The sequence below is a fragment of the Gopherus flavomarginatus genome, chromosome 14, assembly GCF_025201925.1.
Source record: "Gopherus flavomarginatus isolate rGopFla2 chromosome 14, rGopFla2.mat.asm, whole genome shotgun sequence".
Classification (NCBI taxonomy): Eukaryota; Metazoa; Chordata; order Testudines; family Testudinidae; genus Gopherus; species Gopherus flavomarginatus.
Window position 1 is genome coordinate 21,069,877 of NC_066630.1, and position 20,616 is coordinate 21,090,492.

At 39.8% G+C, this 20,616-nt stretch overlaps 1 protein-coding gene across 9 annotated transcripts in view; it reads left to right on the forward strand.

Annotated features, from left to right (window-relative positions):
- Positions 1 to 20,616, forward strand: part of ANKRD27 (ankyrin repeat domain 27) — a 96,543-nt gene that overhangs the window by 52,608 nt on the left and 23,319 nt on the right. For all 9 annotated transcript variants that reach the window (XM_050923051.1, XM_050923048.1, XM_050923049.1 and 6 more), the window contains 9 exons: positions 2,311 to 2,400; positions 3,185 to 3,312; positions 3,864 to 3,946; positions 4,762 to 4,877; positions 5,939 to 6,031; positions 6,432 to 6,629; positions 6,974 to 7,033; positions 7,133 to 7,252; positions 11,425 to 11,469. In XM_050923051.1, coding sequence (XP_050779008.1) covers positions 2,311 to 2,400; positions 3,185 to 3,312; positions 3,864 to 3,946; positions 4,762 to 4,877; positions 5,939 to 6,031; positions 6,432 to 6,629; positions 6,974 to 7,033; positions 7,133 to 7,252; positions 11,425 to 11,469 — 933 coding nt within the window. The remainder of the gene's footprint in view (positions 1 to 2,310; positions 2,401 to 3,184; positions 3,313 to 3,863; positions 3,947 to 4,761; positions 4,878 to 5,938; positions 6,032 to 6,431; positions 6,630 to 6,973; positions 7,034 to 7,132; positions 7,253 to 11,424; positions 11,470 to 20,616) is intronic.

The window sequence follows — 20,616 nt, forward strand, 5'->3', positions numbered from 1 at the left end:
GAAGGTCTAAAGTGTTGTTCATTATAATAAAATCCCCTCTAACTAGTGACCCACATCAGCACTGGTGGAAATAGAGGTATTTACTGTTCTGGACTCAGTTATTGTCTAAGGATTTTGGCAGGGGATTGAAGGCAGGTTTTAATGTATTTCACTATCTTTTACCCTGTAGATAAGGGATGATATGTGCTTAAGTTCTGGGGATGCAATCTGTGTTGTCCTACTTCAACACAAGCAATGTTTTTGGTAATTATCTGGAGTATTCTAACCAAAACAATCCATCCAGGGGCCCATGCTCTACTCTCAAACAAATGAAATCCTCATTCTTACTCACTGAAGTGTAGAACATAGTAGCTAAACCAGAACATGCAATTTATCCTTTCAGTTGATTATCTTGTAGAAATGGTCAATACTCAGTGCTTCAGAAGGTTACCCATTCATTATTTCTCTTTATTCTCATGTGGGAATATGTGCCAATTATGTAACAGGGCAAAATCTTTCCTGATATTTCATGTGACAAGCTTGTTCTCTGGAGCATGAGGATTGCCATCCTTTGGGGGAGGGGGAAATAGTGCTGAACTACTTGCCTGGGATTTCTGGTGTTCATTAATTCCATAGATTGTAATTACTTGCACTATTAAACTGTCTCTGACTAATTGCACTACACACTCAGGCCAACATTTTCAAACCTGGGTGCCTCTAATTAGGCACTAAAATCCACATTTTCACACCTGTCAACTCATCCAGCGGGATGCTACTTCACTCAAACCTCTGAAAAAAACCTGCCTACATATTTAGGTACCAGAATGCTAGGCACCAAGGTTTGAAAACATTGGTGTCTGTCCTGCTATCTTTTGTGTGTAACTAAAACACAAACCAAAACAATTTAGAGGATATACATGTTCTCTAGTCTCACATCACAGTATTGAGTTTTTAAATCTCTGTATTGAGTTTTCCATTGTAGGTCAGTCATATGTATTGTTTAAAAACTTCCATGGTTTAGCATGCATAACTAAATACAGGGGCTACTAGTGATCAAAACCAAACAAGTTCTTAGAATAGTTAGTGCTTTAAAATTTTGTTTGGAAAATTCAAAGAAGAAAACAAGCAATGTTAAAGATTGTACACACTTTGGGAGAGAACAGCTCATATATGTGCAAGCAAATTGAGTTCCTTTTATTCATCTTACAACTGTGTACATTTAGTGACTAATGAAATTGCTGGAAGGAGAGCACAGCTCATGTGAGGCTTATGAAAAATAGTACAATAGCACATACACCCATAATCCTTTGCAAGTTTTCATCCTAAAATTTCTCCATATCAAACATGTTTAAGTTTTGAAAGAAACCTTAATTATAGCCAAATTATCTAGAAGCACCAGAACAGATTTCTGTTTCTATTCAATTCTTAAAAGAGTAGTTCTAGTAGTGATGGTGGCTTTATAGATGGTTTTAAGAGGCTTTCTCCATGAGATCACCGATTGTGATCTTAACATTAAAATCTTTGGGATCCAAGTTTCCAGAAAAGCTGCTGGACTCCACATTCCAATACCACCAGGAAACCTGGGTGATCTTGTGTTCATTTGCTCTGAATTGATTTTTGTAATGCTTCAGTTTGATATGCTGCCTTATTACCTTCGCGCACAGGGCACTGGCTGAGTATTTGTTACATGCAAATACAGTTAATTGTTATTTTTAGATTTAATCTCAAGTGTTGAAGAATGTGTCTCTGTCATCCATTTCTTTTCAACTGTTAACACAAGTGCTAACTTTGCAGGTTTTGTGGCCATGTTTGGTAGAGAGGCCTTCAGATGAATCCAGCATGATTCTGAGGGGCTTTCTGATTCTGGGGCTTCAGCTTGACTCTGCTACATGGCTGGCAGCAGATAGTATCTGCCCTGGGCCTGTTTTTAGGCAGTAGCTTTATGACTGTCCATCTTGCTCTTTGGCACACCTCATTTAGTCTATGTTTTATATGAAGCACACCTCTCACTAACTTGGCCACTTCAAAAGCTACTTTTATTTTGTTAATGAAACTCAGATGTTTTAGTACTAAAATGTCTAAGGTGTGCCCTGGGATTATTTTATGGACTAACATCCGATTAGGTGACAGGGAATGCTCTTGTACAAATGTACAAAGTCATTGATACAGAATTTTAAATATTAGATCAAACTTTTAGGCTTTAACCTGTTACATAAGCTAAGAGCTGGTAAATATATGTATTGCATATTTAAAAAATAATAACTTTTTATAAAACTACTTTCTTTTTACTAATATATGGAACATTGGTTGACATGGCTTGTTTCGTTTCAGGAATCTGAGAGGGTTAGTGACAAGTTCTTGAGACAAAGAATGAACTTACTGTCCCAGATGTCCACAACCCCGATAGATTGCTTGTTCAAGGTGAAAAATCTGCATTGCAGAACGTTGTACATATATAATCTCTTACACACAGTTTTCTAGACTATAACACACACTTCATAATGACTTCACCATGCTGCTTGTACTTTGGAGTGCCAAGAAACCATATGTTAGACTATAAAGAGGTGCTTGGGTAATCAGTGCATTGCAGTTCTGTGCCAAAGCTTCTGCAAGTTAGCAATGTGTTTTTACAGATTCTAGCACAGAAACAAATGGAGTTGGAATAGTACTGCTGTAATTGTCAATAGCCCATTAAAACAGAGATGTAGTGCCAATGGCTGTTAGTCTACAGAGACTTTGGTGCCTAAAACCAAGAAGTTTTGCTGAAAAAAAAATCTAAAGTGCAGTCACCTCCTATCTCCTACATACTGTGTTAATCTCGTAATGATCAAAAGAGAATTTCACCTGTACAAAGACAAAGCAGAGCTACTAATTATACAGCTATTGGTAGAAACTGCTAGTAATAATGTGTCTGAACAGAGGGAGGACATTGTTGTAACTGAGTCTGGAAGACAACAATGTGAATTTTGTATTAAAGTTAGTTTGTTTTCCATTAAAAAAAAAAAAAAGATCAGATCTAAGGGCTATTTATACTGAAAACTCATTGGGGATTATGTGCAGCAGCCCTATCCAGCCTTGCACCAGTGCTTCTAGTGCTTCATTCATAATTGGTTGCGTTGGTTTTGTGCTTCAGTGGATGAAGTAGGTTTTATTTTAAGCTTCTTCACATCAATGCCTCACACTTTCTCCTCTTGGCTTTTTTTAGTATATTGCTTCAGGTAACCAGGAGGAAGTGGAACGATTACTAAGTCAAGGTGACAGTGATAAAGACACTGTACAGAAAATGTGCCACCCACTCTGTTTCTGTGACAATTGTGAGAAACTGGTTTCTGGGTAAGGATTCTTCATCTCCATATGAAAAGCTTTCTAAACGTCTGTGTTCCAGGATTTCCTTCAGAGTATGAGGGCAATACTGGAATGTGCAGTGCCTCGTCCAGAAAATGCTTCTGGTTGGAGAGGATATTGGCTGCATTTTAGGATTGTGTATGTATATATCTAGGTTGAGAGGGACAGAAGAAATTGTATGTGTCTCAGAATTATGCATGCGGATTTGAATAGGAAAGTAGTGAAAAGCTGGGAGCTCAGTTTCCCATAGAGGGGAGATAGTGTGACGTCCTTTGGACACGTTAAAGAGTGACTCTTCTCTCTGAATTTGGATTTCACAGCCAAAAGAATAGATGTCTGGATTTTTTTTCTTTTGGCTTAGTAAAAAACACATATGGAATAATCTGTTAATGAGACATAGTAGAGGGTAAATAGGTTTGAAAACTTAAATAGGTTTAAAAACTATGGTGTGTGTGTGTGTGTGTGTGTGTGATTGTAAACTTTCCCCAGTACCTGATATACAGATAACCTATGTTCTTGAAAACTACCCTGTTTTATAGGAAAATGAATGATCCTTCCATTGTCACTCCGTTTTCCAGAGATGACAGGGGATACACACCACTTCATATAGCTGCTATTTGTGGTGAGTATTGCTGTCTTTCCATGACTGTAATATTTACCTTCTGTGTACTCTTCATTAAGTTCTTGAAAGGGGACACCTTAGCTTATTTTTCACCTTATATTCTGTGATGAATTTTGCATGAACTGTATTTTACTTACGGGTTAAACGAACAGAAATCCTGGCCCAGAATGAAACTCTTATATTCTTCCCTTTAGCCCAGGTGCTCCTGTCTGCATTTTCTTTTGGCTTCTTATTTGTTTTTGCCTTGGTGGCTGCCATGATGGCATTTCTTTCAGACAGATGGGTAGATTAGGTGGTATCCTCAGAAAGGAGATATCCTATTACAAACTGACAGCATATGTGGCAAATCTTATATACATCCTGTGATCTAGTACATGTGTCATGATATATGCTATTCCTCCCCACTCCTTTAATGTGGGTCATGGTCCTGACCTCAGACTTGTAAGCAGACGCATTAATCTACTCTGGAATTTTTTTTATCTATTCCTCTTGCTTTTATTACCTTTGACTTGCACAGTACATATGCCAAGGGCAGAGCACTTTGTGTGACATCAGTTTACTTTCCATTCCCTGTTCACCCTCAAGATATACAAGTGCAGTTTAGTTGCAGTGAGTGGCCCCCTTTCTGAGCTGTCCCCTTGAATAATCTGTAGTATATTGACTGTTCATTACAAAGAGCAAGCACTAAAAAAGTGAATATGCAGTGTGCACAAGAATGAAGAATGTCAAGGTTTGAAGTTCTCATTTTAGTTTGAAAGTAACTTTTCCTGTGAGATGTTTACTTCTCAGTTTTAATGACCACATATTTTCCATAGGGCAAGCGTCATTAATTGACCTGTTAGTTTCCAAAGGAGCTGTAGTCAGTGCTACAGATTACCACGGTTCAACACCTCTTCACCTTGCCTGTCAGAAAGGATATCAGAACGTTACAGTAAGCACTGAAAGGCTTAACCAATGAATTGTTTTAACACCTATATAAATTGAAGAAAAAAAAATCTAACTATTGCTGTTCTACTGATGCCATTGTTCAGAGATGTAAAAGCTTCATTATAATTGTGTGCTATCACAATTCAGGGCCTTTAAGCATTTTAATTAAATGCTAAACTTTATAGGTTTATAATCCAGATGTCAAAATTTTCTCTGATCTACAAGATCTCATGTTGGGAATAAATTCTTGTCCCCTCTGTCTTCTTGGTTAAAGTATTTTTTTTAAATTCTATTTTAACATTTTCTAAATTAGTTTGAAAACTAGATTTTGAGAGGTTTGCCAAATTAATATGCTTTTCTGCATTGCCATTATTCAAAGTAGCCTTATTATCTCCAGTTACCTTTTGTAAGCCCATTAGTTCAGAGTAGGATTTGTATGGCTTGTCATTAGTTGTTAGTCATTATGTATTCATAGTATTTTTCAATATGTTTTTTTAGTCGTGTCTAATGTTTAGCATAGACTGATAGGATGGTGGAATCTCTGCTCTGGATTGATGCAAAAGAGCTATTATGATCAGTCAAGTAAATACAATGCTTTAAAGATTGTTTTGAAAATAGACTAATCATACAGTTCAGTTGTTGTAGACTTGAATTTTTTAACAATTTTTTTTTGTAATATTGCAGCAACTCAGATGTTCAAAACTAAGAAATTCAGAGAGAGGGATGAAATGATGCACTTAATTAAAGCCTTTTCCTTTACAGTGCTCTTAGAACACTAAGTGAATATCCATGTTATCTGTGCTGTAGTACCTCACTACAGTGGATGATTTAGAGACAGTTTGTGGAGATACTATGTGGTTTTTAAATAGTATGTGACAATAACTGGAGCAAAATAGTGGCACGAAGCCAAGGACAGCCATATTTATTTACTGGTTTAAAGCAGAAGAGACGTGGTTCTGTCTGTACTATAGTAATTCATCATCCTAGAAACCTAAAGGGTGCTACAGCAGTAACAATTGTTTGTCCATTAATTTTCTGTTTCTTAGATGTTGAATTTCTTTTTAGCTTCTTTTGTTGCACTATAAGGCAAGTACAGATGTTCAAGACAATAATGGCAATACTCCACTTCATTTAGCCTGCACTTATGGTCATGAGGATGTAAGTAATTGTTTTGTAACAAACTTAATAGACATCCTGTAATTGTGATGCCAATTTGGATTACATTTATTTATTTTAAAAAGTAAATAAAACACAGTTTTGCAGGATGACTCTTTAATTTATATTATAAACTGGCACCTTATTGTATCATATTTGTTTAATGTAGGTATCCTTTTACATTGGTGTAGTTGCTAGAAAGCCTAGTTATATGGGTTCCTTGTATTATTTATTTATTATGGCCTTTTAAAAATGATATATATTTGATAGGACCTGTAAAACCCATCCCAGAGAGTAGATTCTAGGATCTGCAATAAAACCAGCATTACTGTTCAGAATGCGTATGTGATGTGGATTGGGGACCAGTGATATAATTCATTGGTGGCTTTTCTTTTCTCTCCAGTGTGTCAAAGCTTTAGTCTATTATGATGTACACTCTTGTAGACTAGATACTGGTAACGAAAAAGGAGATACTCCCCTCCACATAGCTGCTCGTTGGGGCTATCAAGGAATAATAGAAGTGCTGCTGCAGAATGGAGCCAACCCAGATATTCAGAACCGTGTGAAAGAGACTTCCCTGCAGTGTGCATTAAATTCCAAGGTATTCTTCCCCGTCTGCTAGCAGGGAGGTTTTAAAATGCATTTACACAGTGATTTAGCTGTATTTGAAACTTAGTTGTGAATGGGATACGTGGGCATATACTCTTACAATTAGAAATAACTTCCATTCACTTTTAAGAAAGGAAGCTCATATTTTACATCTTAAAATGCATGGCAGTGGTTTTTTTTAATATGGAATGTAAACAGTGCAAATTGTTGCTTTAATCTGATCTGTCATAATCTGTTTTGCTGATATTAGGTGGTTGGCTAATTTGTGTTTCCATCAGTAAATTCCTGTTAAAATTGAGTTACATTTGTATCTCTTCATTAATACTTTTTCTGCAGATTTTATCATTGATGGAATTAAACTACCTAACGTTTGAAAGGGGACAGAGTGCTTCTGAGGTAACAGTGTGAGTTGCTAATCTTTTGCATACATTTTAGCTGTTTAACTTGAGGATGTAAACCCTCTGTTTTGTTTTGTTTTTGTTGACCTGATTAAAGTCTCCAGTTAGGTCTCCTCAGCATTCAGCAGATACCTTCAGCAGAGGGTCATCTGTCTCCAGCTTGTCATCAGCATCAGCAGATACCAGACAAGAAGAAGTTAAAAATAATTACAAAGAGGTAAGAGTAATAAAAGCTTGGTATTTAGCAGTGCAAAGGTAGCCTTGAGTGCCAGTTCAACAGTGTCATTTTAATTACTCCCCCAGATACAGCTGTCTGGGATAGCTAATTAACAGTAAGCAATAAGTATAAGCTAGTCCAGCACTGATAGTAAACTAAGGGAGAGCTCCAGGAAAGGGCAATGGAAGTTTTTTCACTTCAGCCAAAGGGAAAAATCCTCACTTGTGTCTCCTTTAAACACTATGACTTTCCTGCTCTGAGAAGGATTCCATGGAAAGAAAGCTCGTGTATTATACTTTCTCAGCACTTCACTAAGAATGAGTAAGTAGTCAGAGATGGTTCCACAAACAATGAGGTCTTTCAGTACTGTTGCACTAGGTAGGGATCTTCTTGGTACAGGAGCACAGAGTGGAGCACCCATTGGGTTGGAATACTGTGAATAACAAACTCCTGCTTTGTGTGTGAATCAGAAATGTGCCAAGTAAAGGCATTCCCCAGGTGTGAGGAAAACCTCTGAAGACACCTGGCACTACACATATTTGGGTGTGGAGGAGGCACACTACTGGTGTTAGGGCAGATGGGGAAGCACTGCTATTCCAAGTTATTGGCTATCACCTTGCTATCTAAGCATACAGTTTTGCTTGACTCTTAGGAAGTGTTCATGATGGAACTGTATTTTTTTTTAAAGTGTACTTTGTAGCTGTTAATATCGCAATGTGGTTAACTGGGTGCTCTGTGTGTGCATAAACTCCTGGGGGCTTTCACTCTTCCATTCTGTCTATAAAAGTCAGCATCAGAATCAAATAACATCTTATGATATGTTTTTTAAAATTAATAATAGAAAAGAGATGATTCTACACAGGGAGTTGACAAGGAACGTGATGAAGTACAAAGGACTAGCTTTTGTAATAAACCACAGGAAGTCAATTTTCAGACCATCGTAAGGAATATATCTCATCTGCTGCCGTACCTGCATGTCACTTGTCCAGTTCCAATATATCCAAAATGTGGCTGATAAAATCCACTCTTACCAGGTCACTCCTCTTTGAATTTCCACACTCACTTCCTCTCACCTTCCACCTCAAACCCATACTTCTCATCTTCCCTTCCCAAGCCCCACTCAACTCCACCCTGACCTCTCAGGTTTAATTTCTTCTTCCTCTTCCTACTCCTCTGTTCCTTCCAAGCCACCCTCTTAAATACTTTTGTCTCCTTCCATACTACCTCTTGCTTAGAATTCTCTTTCCTTCCTTTTACAAAAAAAAAAGACACATCTCTCCACTCTTGATTCAAATCTCTTCTTAAACATTTACTCTAGGAGGCTCTTAGATAATTACTCCAAAAAGCATGAAGGAGCATGAGTGAAAAAGGTGAATTCACACTGTGGTATTATCAGTCTCTTCTTGGATACTGTGTTTATTTGTGTGTACACTTTTTCCAGTGTGTAATTTACACTGTAATATCCTTATAACAGGTCCATGTCTGTGTGTACATAGCCAAGCCCAGTAATGTTGCTCCATAAATAAGGTATAATGCACACAAAATCTCACCCAATACCAGATTGAGGATTTGTTTTTTTCTTAGAGGGACAAACTTATCACACTCCAAAGGCTAAGTCTGTAGTTCAAACAAGGAGAAAAGATTACTAGCAGTTTATACCTTAGTCTGTTGAGGTTAATGGCTTTTCTGTAATCCAACTTGAGTTCATTACTGTTAGCCAAGTTTCACATGGGCTCACTGCTATTACTCCCACTAAGCAAGAAGACCAGAGTCTAATTCTGCAAATTCTCCATGTAGGGAATTGCATTTGGAATTAATAGGAGACTGGCAGGATTGGCTCTACAGGCTGTAGGATTAGATAAGGGGTCAATGGAGTCTTAATCCATCCACGTTTCTGGCTGCTAAATAACTTTGTCCAAACAATTCAATGAAGGAGAGATCTATTTGGTGTCCTACACAAATGACTTGCCATGACTTACTGGCACCATGGAAAAGAACCATTAGTAAAGAGATGGGCAAATAATTTTGGAAATTTCTCATCTCAGGATCTTGCAATAACTGCTTTACCCTCTGGCAATGGAACAAAATAGCAAGTAAGTGGGTGAAGTGAAGCAGACTGTGTCAGGTGGAATTCTGCATCTTGTGAGCTTGCATGCAAAGGAAGGTACAGTTCTTCCATTGAGGAGAGAAGAACCTGGAGGTGTGCTAAGCTTTTTTATAACCATTAATGAATCATGCATAAGCTACACAACAAATGGCAATGTTCCTCTGACTAGGTTGCTGATGATAAATTCCCATGCGTTCTTGGATGCATAAGGATGTGAGTGTTTTAACAGAAAGATGACCAGAGAGCTGTGTATCCCTACTATCCCATTCTATTACTGTAAGGCTGTAAGCTATAAGATCAGACTCTGACAATAGTCATGACCTTATTTTGATCTCTCTGGCAGAGTTGGACACAGGTTTAATGTAACAATATGCAAAGTAACCTGTACAAGTCCCCATCCAAGTCCCTCTTCATCTTTGAGTAGATGCCGCATTTCTGCATGCCCAGGACATCCCTGCTGACTGTGACAATCCCAAGATTGTGGTAAACCTCCCTTGACAATTGAGGTTTTACAGCCTCAGGTGACACCATCCCGCACACAGCACGGGGCACCAAGGGAGTGAAGGCAAAGCATAGCATTCTAAATGGGGAGCAAGGAGGAACAGAAAAGCCTTTTCTGCTGCACTATAGTAAGTCTCCTAGCCCAGTGGTTCTCAGCCAGGGATATGTGTACCCCTGGGGGTACTCAGAGACCTTCCAAGGGGTACTCAACTCATCTAGATAAGTGTTTCTCAACCTGGGGGATGCAGCCCCCCGGTGGTCATGGGATGGGTTTGGGGGGGGTGGTCACAAGGGTAGGGATGACATTAGGAGGTGTCATGCAGGGCAGCTGCCCGGCGCTCCATGCCATAGGGGCCTCCTGTGAAGTTAAGTTACCTGTTTCGCCCCTGGGTGGTGGGGCTTGGGATTCAGACAAGGTTCCCAAGTGAAAAACAGATTCAAGCATCGCACTGAAATATAAGTACAATATTTATATTCCAGTCAATTTATTTTGTAATTATATGGTAAAAATGAGAAAGTGAGCAATTTTTCAGTAACAGTATATTTTTATGTCTGATTTTGTAAGCAAGTAGCTTTTAAATTAGGTGAAACTGGGGGTAGTCAAGACAAATTAGGCTCCTGAAAGGAGTACAGTAGTCTGGAAAGATTGAGAACCACTGTTCTAGCCTACAGTGTTAGGCAATATGATGGCAAAATGGCAGAGTCCTGTCTACTCTATGGCTTCCACAGTTGCTACGGCTGGTGGAGCCACACTGATATTGAATGATGGCTGAAAAGTTTGCTAATGTAGCTGCTGCCTTAAGGCATTCAAATTATGTTGTGGGCTACTGTGTTGTGTGGGAGCTTCTGAAAGAGCCCTGTGCAGTTGCACTGCTTCAATAGGCATAATATCTCTACTGCTCTCAAGTGTCAATTTCCTATAGTAAAGTTACAGTCTGTTCCATTTCCCAAACAGCAGCACCTGATTGGTGGATTGGGATTAGGGTTGCCATGTGGTTTTAGTCCAGAACGCCCAGTTGAAAAGGGGCCCTGGTGGCTCCGGTCAGCACTGCGGACCTGGCAATTAATAGTCCAGTCGGCAGCGCAGCGGGGCTAAGGCAGGCTCTCTAAAGCTCCTGGAAGCAGCGGCATGTCCCAGCCTGGAGCACCTTCCTGTACCTTTTGCCTACATGCCTTTAATAGCTTTTATTTCCCTTGTAATGCTGGATCCTAAATAAAGGTATACGCATAATTGCTGGTGAAGTAAAAAAATGTATCTGCTGTATTAACTAGCATGGGCTTATTTACATATGCACCATATGTGTTCTATATTTTGATAAGTAATGATTATCTTCTGCTGCGCAATTCAAAAATCATCGAATGGCTATAGGCCTTATACCGCTTTTGTGTTTCATAGATTAATAACATTTTCCTTTAAAACTTTATCAACATATCTGAAATAGGACAGCTGTAATCCTACAGCATCAGATTAGGAGGTTAATAAAGGACACTAGATTTTCAGAGTACAGTTTAATACTAGTATTACTAAAGCAACTAAAATTCCCTTTTCTGATTTTATATACAGATAGAAAAACTCTTACGAGCAGTTGCTGATGGAGATCTGGAAATGGTAAGTTCTTAGAATGACTTGATGTGGAGTACTGAATTCCCAGCTATCCTACTGAAGTTGAGGGAGCTGTTTACACATAACACTGAATGGAGACTTCATAGTCAATTTCATTTAAAAAAAATATGAATCAAGTGCTGATTAACTTATGCTGCTGTGAATATTCATTTCACATTCCAAAAGTACTCAGCTAACAGTATTTTTAAGTTAATTTGAAATTACTTGATGCTCTAGAGAATAATTTAGATCTGAGCAAATATAAAATATTGTCTGTTGAAGGAGAAAACGATGGATATAATTATTTTAAATATGTTCCTCTTTATTCATTGATTTGAAATATATTAGTTTTATTCTTTTATTTGGTGACTTTGTGATTTTAAAAATAAAACAAACTTCAAGCTGATGTATCCTATGCTTACTTCATTTAGAACGGAGTTTCTCAAATGTCCTTTGTAGCACTCCAGCTCAAAGAAAGAATTGGTCATAATGGCTTCCAGCTCAGATAGCAGCTACTTTCAGGGCATTATATAAATGCATATTAGAAACTGCGTTGATCATTATTTTTGTAGCACCAAACAATAATCTAGGTGGCAGGCCTACAGTTGCCCACCACTGGTGAAATTGGGACATTAGTAAATCCCAGAAAAAACTGGTGTATGATTCTCCTCTTGCTTATACTAGCTTTGGTCTGGTCTATCTCTTCACTAGAGTTTCTTCAGATTTATTCCAGTATCAGCAAGAGAAGAATATGGCAAAGTCACTGTTCCTGTATTACTGTTTTCCTTTCTTCCGTGTTTTCTGAATCCTTGTTCTTTTTGCTGCTCCACAGGTTTTTGTCTCCATCTCTATGAATAAGGCTTATGGGTTTTGGAGTTCTTTTGGGTGCCACATTATGAGGATATTGTGGTTTTTTTCTGTTTGTTTTTTTTTATTCTGAGTAATTTATACACTATTGTTCCTTGTGAATTAAAGCCAGCGTTTAAAAAATGTGCACATTACCCCAGTTTGCATTCGCAAAGAGCTGAGACTTCAAGAAAGTTCACAATTCGGTTTCCTTTCATATGTTATAGCAATTATGAAAATTTGAAGTTGGCAAATACTTCCTGAACCCCAGGTTGCCAGTCCCTTTAGTAGAGACTGATCAAAGCTCAAAATCAATCTGAACAGAAAGTTTCAACTTGCTAATTTTAAGCACTCCCTGTTCACAGTGTATACATAGTACATATGTAACATATTTGTGCATGTGCTTATACTGTAGGATGGAAGTCTGGCTTTTCTTATTTAGTGTTTGTGGCAATAGCAGAGACCATGAATGAAAAGTTAAATTGGCATTTATATGTCATCAGCAAGTACAGAGTAAAAATGAGTTTAAATAGTACACAATTTGGGTATATTTTGACTTTTGTACTTCACTTCCAATAAAGAGCTGACTTCTACAGCAATACGAACATGAACATTTAGATCCTGTAATTTGCGTTACTTACTGTCTGTCTTGTTACATTTGAGCTACTATAGCAATTTCCTTCTTTTCTTCTGAAATACTTGAAAATTATGGTACCTTTGAAGACATTTTACTGAAAAATAGCAGCTGACATTTAAAAAAAATAGAGCTCTAAGTTTGGGGGTATACATTTTTTTTTAATACTCATCATAAAACAGAAGAATGTGAAAACCCTGTAACGGAGTATAAGATATACTGGGTTTATGTACACTATGTACATAATGAATCTTTCTAAAAATTCCCATAGGGTAACGCATACCAGGATTAACAGATACATTGATATGGCATCATACAGTAATCTGTCTGAATATAATATATATTATATAGTTGATTCTCTACTGCAGTGGTTCCCGAACTTGTTCCGCTGCTTGTGCAGGAAAAGCCCCTGGTGGGCCGGGCTGGTTTGTGTACCTGGCGCATCCACAGGTTCGGCCGATCACGGGTCCCAGTGGCCGCGGTTCGCTGCTCCAGGCCAATGGGAGCTGCTGGAAGCGGCGGCCAGTACATTCCTCGGCACGCACCGCTTTCAGCAGCTCCCATTGGCCTGGAGCAGTGACCGCACCGCTTCCAGCAGCTCCCATTGGCCTGGAGCAGTGAACTGTGCCCACTAGGACTCGCAATTGGCCGAACCTGAGGATGCGGCAGGTGCACAAACCAGCCCAACCCACCAGGGGCTTTCCCTCCACAAGTGGCAGAAGAAGTTTGGGAACCACTGCTCTAGTGTCTTCTGTGCCAGTCAGATGGTAGGTATAAGTTTACCTACAAGCTGATTAAGAAAAGGAAAGAACCATCAGTAATACTGTACACTCATTAGTTAAGTAAACATGTAAACCCCACATTTACACACCTTACCTCATTGATTAGTTCATGGTCACCCAGCAAGTCATTGTCAAAAGTAAGAGTAGAACACAGATTAGCTGGTTGCTAGAGTTATGTCTAGTCCTTATTGCCTCCTGTCGTTAGACATTTTAACTTTGTGAGACCATTTCGTAATCTGTAATATGGGATAGTAATACCCACTTGTCTGGGGCTGGGGACATCTTATATCCTGTTTATTTTCAGACTCACATAGAGTAAATATTTTTGCCCTGTTTTACAAATGGATAACCTGAGACATAGAGAGGCTAAGTTCCATATTTCTAAAAATGGTCTTTTATTTTGGATGCCCAACTTCAGACCACTGTGAGTCTGATTTTTTTCCCCAAAGGTGTGGAGTGCCTGCAGTTCCCGTTGGCTTCAGTTGGAGTTATGGCTGCTCAAAGCTGAAAATCAGGCCCCACGTGTTTCAAGTTGGGCATTCAAAAACTCAGCCATGTGTAATAAGAGGAGGCCACTTTCAAAAATGCTGCTAAAGTGTCTTGTCAGGGAGGCACTTGTGATGATTTAGGGGTCTTGTCTGTACTGCTTCTGAATCAGAGATGATTTTACAAAATTGTATCATGAAATTACTGTGCCAAGGAAAGCTTTATATGTATGTGGATCAACACTCAGTGTTTTTCTATTTAAAGTCAAATACAGTAACTCCTCACTTAATCATCTCGGTTAATGTTGTTTCGTTGTTACGTTACTGATCAGTTAGGGAACATGCTCATTTAAAGTTGTGTAATTCTCCCTTCTAACGTCGTTTAGCAGTTGCCTGCTTTGTGTATTGCTTGTAGGAAGAGCAGCTCCTTGCAGCTGTCTGGTGGGGGCTTGGAACCAGGGTGGACCGGCAGCTCCCTATCAGCTCCCCACTCCCCTAAGTTCTCTGTGCAGCAGCTGCCTGCAGTTCACCTGTGTCCTTCCCCCCACTGCCATGTGCTGCTCCTGCCCTCTGCCTTGGAGCTGCTCCCTGAGACTCCTGCTTGATGTGCTGGGGGGGGGGGGAGGAAGAGGGAGGCTAATGTCAGGGTGTCCCTCTCCCTCCTGCTCCTGCACCCCACTTAACCCATCTTCCATCAAGCAGGGCTCAGGATGGAGGGAGCATGCAGCAGCTCTGATCTCAGCAAGCTGATCTAATTAATAAGGCAGTGTACTTAAGAGAAATGCACATATCTCTTTCCATTCCTGCTGCCTTGCAGAATGAGAGAGTTAATCCTAGAGGGCTCAGCCAATTGCTAGTTCATCATTTAGCAGTAAGGGAAATATCCCACCCTCTGACTCCTCCACCTCAACCAAGCTTCACAATCATTATCACTGTGTACCAGTATTAAATTGCTTGTTTAAAACTTAGTGTGTGTGTGTGTGTGTGTGTCTCTCTCTCTCTCTCTCTCTCTCTCTCTCTCTCTCTCTCTCTCGACATATATAGTCTTTTGTCTGGTGAAAAAAATTTCCCTGGAACCCAAACCCCTCATTTACATTAATTCTTAGGGGAAATTGGATTCGCTTAACATCGTTTCACTTAGTCGCATTTTTCAGGAACATAACTACAACATTAAATGTGGAGTTACTGTATCCTGGGACAGAGGGTTTGCTCTTGCTGAGAGAAGATACTTCCTCCTCTGGTCTGAAGGGAGGGTGGGGTTGTAAGTAATGAAAATTTACCAGGCGGAGACCAAAAGAAGCAGGTGACCCCAGCAGGAGTCTATGAAAGGACTGGGAGAGAGCCATTTTGCACCAGATTAAGAGTAGGGAACCTGCTGCAGCGGCAGAGTAGGCAAGGGGGCAGAGAACCCTGCCTACCTGGTTGACAGAACGCAAATGATCCCTCTTGGACTCCTAAGGGAAGGGTAAGCTAGTGAGGGATGTTGTGTTTAGAATGTTTTATTGTTTTGTATGAGCTCTGCTCTCCTGTGCTGTGCTGTGACTGAATAAAGATCATAAAGATGGTAGACTGTACAAAGTGTGTGTGTGTGTATGTTGACTGCTTCACAACTAGTGGATGTTCCTAAAGGAGTTAAACAGTAAAGCAGAAGGTTCAGCACTGTTGTCTAGCGCATTAGAAATCTGAGGCCTGGGTCTTACTGTGGTACAGATACTGATATGTTGTGTGGTCTTGGGAAATTCAAGTGAGTTGCCTGACCCTCAGTGTCTCATCAATAAAATGGGGGTATTTACCATCTTCATGATTAAGTCTGTATATAAGAATAAAGTAAACATGCACAATTTCACATTAATTTGCACAAGTGATTTTTTTCAGTTTTGCCAAAGCTTAAAGCATATGAAAAAAATATTTAAGACAAATGAAACAAATTACTGAGGTTTCAGCTGGAAAGACTGAGTTCCAACACTGATGAACCAGTATTTGACAATGCAGTGTACAGATTAGTGCAATCTCTGCATTCTGATGACAGATCTCTTGAGTTTATAGCTTGTGGCTTCTCTTACTACAATTGCTGAATGGAATTGCTGTATGTCCTCTTGTAAAACTGTTCATTATGAAAGGAGTTGTCTGACTGGCTGGCACAGGTTTCAACTGTGGGTATCTGTTAAGGGCTTTAAAATAATCATATTTTTATCTTGTTCTTGACAATCTGAAGTCTGTTTCCATAGGAACAGAGGCAGCAGCAGAGTCATTAGCACTGTTGTAGATTTCTGCTGTGACTGCTAGCTGAGTTTTGCAAGAGCAAATTTTTAAACAAATCCTAAGGAGTCTGAAGATTTTAAAAATTCTTATGCTGTGGTTGTGCAGGAAGCCACAAATAAACAGTTCTTTGCCTCCATCATAGCATCTGGAAAAGCTTAGACAGCAGATTTGTTCGGGATGTAGATAGCCTGGTTAATCCAAAGTGTCTTTGCTCAGTGTCTGGTTCTTTGGAAGGAAACTTCTTATTTCACAGATAAAAGTAATTTGATTTTTAAGCTGTTTGGTGGTCAGTTTTTTTTGCGGGAAGGTAGCTGGGAGAAAACCCTCACAGAAATGACTCAGTTTTATGTCTAATGTTGCTTTCTGACGTACTGGAGTCGTTGGGGAGAGCTTCATGCCATGACCTATGCTTTTTATTAAACATCAGATATTTATGTCCTTCCTAGAGGGTGAAGACTGTGTCTATTATTGGTGTAGATTGCTAAGAGTTGTATTAGAGAGAACGCTCACTACCAAATATTTTGAAGGAAACTTTTATGTGGTTTTTGCTCAAGAAACCACTGCTTGTGCAGTGAATGATTATTATCAGTCTTCCATTTCTGAGTAAGTCTGCTGAGAAGCTTGTGGTAAAATAATTCTCTTAATACGTGGATGCTTCAGATCTCCCTCTGCTCTAGCACCAGACCTGACTTTAGTACAGAATCTGCCTGACTGCGTCTTGGATGAAGATCATGTGTTCCTACTGGTACTAGAAGATCTGTCAGTTTTCAGACCTATTAGAAGCCTTCAGTTCTATTGGGTGTTGATTTTTCCACAAACTTTATCAGGAGTAAATGCTACTTTTCAACAGCTTTGTTCTTTTCTCTGTGAGAGGTCCTAATGGGTGTTAGCTAACAGCCGCCCATTTCATAGAATCATTAAACTGGAAGGGACATCGAGATGTTCTCTAGTCCAGTCCCCTGCACTCACGGAAGGACTAAGTATTATCTAGACCATCCCTGACAGGTGTTTGTCTAACTTACTCTTTAAAATCTCTAATGATGGAGATTCCACAACCTGTCCAAGGCAATTTATTCCAGTGCTTAACCCACCCTGACAGGAAGTTTTTCCTAATGTCCAACCTAAACCTCCCTTGCTGCAATTTAAGCCCATTGCTTCTTGTCCTATCCTCTGAGGTTAACAAGAACTGTTTCTCCCTCCTCCTTTTAACAACCATTTTTGTACTTGAAAACTGTTATCATGTCCCCTCTCAGTCTTCTCTTCTCTAGACTAAACGAACTCAGTTTTTTCAATCTTCCGTCATAGTTCACATTTTCTAGACCTTTAATCATTTTTATTGCTCTTCTCTGGACTTCCTCCTATTTGTCCACATCTTTCCTGAAATGTGGCGCCCAGAACTGGACACAGTACTCCACTTGAGGCCTAATCAGGGCGGAGTCGAGTGGAAGAATTATTTCTCATGTTTTACTTACAACGCTCCTGCTAATACATCACAGAATCATGTTTGCTTTTTTTGCATCAGTGTTACACTGTTGACTCATATTTAGCTTGTGGTCCACTGTGACCCCCAGATCCCTTTCCACAGTCCTCCTTCCTAGGCAGTCATTTCCCATTTTGTATGTTCCTTCATAAGTGAAGTACTTTGCATTTGTCCTTATTGAATTTCATCCTATTTACTTCAGACCATTTCTCCCATTTGTCCACATCATTTTGAATTATAATCCTGTCCTCCAAAGCACTTTCAACCCCTCCCAGCTTGGTATCGTTCGCAAACTTCATAAGTGTACTCTGTATGTTATTATCTGCATCATTGATGAAGATACTGAATAGAACCGGACCCAGAACTGATCCCTGTGGGACCTCAAGGAGTCTCAATTGTGGGATCTGCAGGTTCCACTTCCTTATCCCTCTTACTCGGTTTATAGATGGGGCTGTTTGGGGGATAAGGGAGAGGGCACGAAGTACACTGTTTTCAGTATGTGGATTAAACTCAGTTTTAAGTCTTCCTTGACCAACCTGGATGACACAGATGAGCACCTTAACTATGTCTGTTTTGAGACTGAGGTGTGACAGCTAAAATTCGGTCCAGATGAGTTTGAATTGGTGCCAGTAGGTTGAGGGAAGAAGTTAGAGGATATGGGAGAGACAACACTGGCCCCTTTGAGGGTGTTTGTCTGCTATCAGTTGCCCTAAATGGCTACTTGGACAGTGTGTTAAATCCTCAGTAGTCTTCAAAGAATTAGTTTAGTAGGGACCATAATAGTTTCACACTATCAGCGTCTGGCCAGGGGGATTACAACATTTTCTCTCTGATGCAGACCATGTTATGGAACAATTCAATATGGAAACTGAAGCTGGTGCAAAATGCAGCAGCCTGCTTTCTTAAATAGTATATTTCATTAAGAGCCAGTGCTAGGGGACCTGTATTGGTGCTTACTGGTTTCCAGGTGGACTTTAAGCTATTGGTTTTACCTATAAAACCCTCAGTGGCTTTGGGCCTGCCTATTTGAAAAATCACCTTAAAGAACACCTCTGAAATAAATTTAGATTATGTCTGATGCTTAAAATGTGGCAAATATTTTACAGGGGTGATTATCTGGGTGGGGGGATGTTGGTGTGTTTAGGGCTAGCTCTTTATTTAGGCAAATAGGAAATGAAGTCAGTGATGTTTTGCCTGCCAAAGGCAGGCTTATTTAGGCCATGCTATGGTAAAGTCAGTTAGTTCTTTGAACCACATAATGTGTAATTACTCCTGACATTAAATTGTAGAATTGCTTGTCATTGCCTGTTCTTGTGTGTTCTAGTAGAATGTGTTTTATAGTATACTTCAGGAAGAGAATCTGCTACAGAATAAAGAGATATTTTGGGTATCTAGGGAGCTAACAGTCTTGCAAAACAGAGCTCTTTAGTCCAGGAGTGCGGTACTGGTTGCTTTTCTGGGTTGCATCTCGCTCAGAAATGTAAAGAAGCTGTGAAGTGACATACATTAATTAGCAAGATTAGATTATAACAGCTTCATGAGATACTTAATGTGTGTGTCTATTTAAAAGTGCATTTAACCTTTTGATGAAAATCCTTGATTAATCCATTGTAATTGTAAACATATACTTGGGTAGCATGTTTTAAAGTTTTGGTAAGACACAAATTCAAATCTCATCATTAACATTCTGAAAGCTTTAATGGGCACGGATAGGGGTAGGGGTCGCTTATGTTTGTGATTGTGATTATGTTACTCCGTGACAATACAGAGTTGGAGAGTAGGGTCTGCAGTGTGAGGGCCTTGCAGATTCTGAAACTATTTAGGGTGCTGAAAATTGTTTTCCTGTGGTCAGGGTGCTGCAGTGACAAAACACTGCCCTTTTTAGCTGTTGCTGGACATGCACAGATACACTGAACAGTAAATCTCGCTAATCTGCTCTTATACAACCGCATGCTTACCCAAGAAATGTTCTCAGCTTTTCAGTTTACTGCACTTCAGAGGTGAGACCTTACTTGTGAAGAGGGAGGGGAATACAGGTGCAGTCAGACTCTCCATGGGATGGTAGAGAGGACAACATATCCCTTTTCTATCTCTATCCCCCAGCACTTAATACCCTAAAACAGGCTTAAGGTCCTCACTGTTTCTCCTGGTGCTCCTTCCAGCTGCTTCTGCCTGGGGGCAAGGCCAGCCATTTATGCTCTCGTGGCTTACTGAACCACCGTGGGGATGAGGAGGAGACCTTGCTGGCACCTGCAGGATTGAAATGAGTGGGTGAAATGGAAGAAGCCTGTAAAAAAGCTGCCCCTCTCCCTTCCTCTTCAGCAGCAGCTTGGAGATCCATTGCCTGTGCACTCCTGCAGCATCAAGCCCCACTATGGAATCCAGTAAAGATGCTCTTATGTCTGTCTTCAGTTGTAGTGCATTGCCCTCCATCTTTGCCCTATGCCACAGCTTGTTGGAAGGCACAGGGAAGATCTGAGAGAGACTCTCCCCCTCAGCAATAAGGCCATAACCGCCATTTTCACATGGTCTTGCAGTGGCTTTTAGTGCTGGAGCAGCACACATGCATTTGTTCTCTTATAAATGCTGCTGCCTAAGAGGAGAGGAATAAGATGGCACATGTTAAAGCTTTGCACTCTCCGTGCTACTGTAATCCTGCAGCTA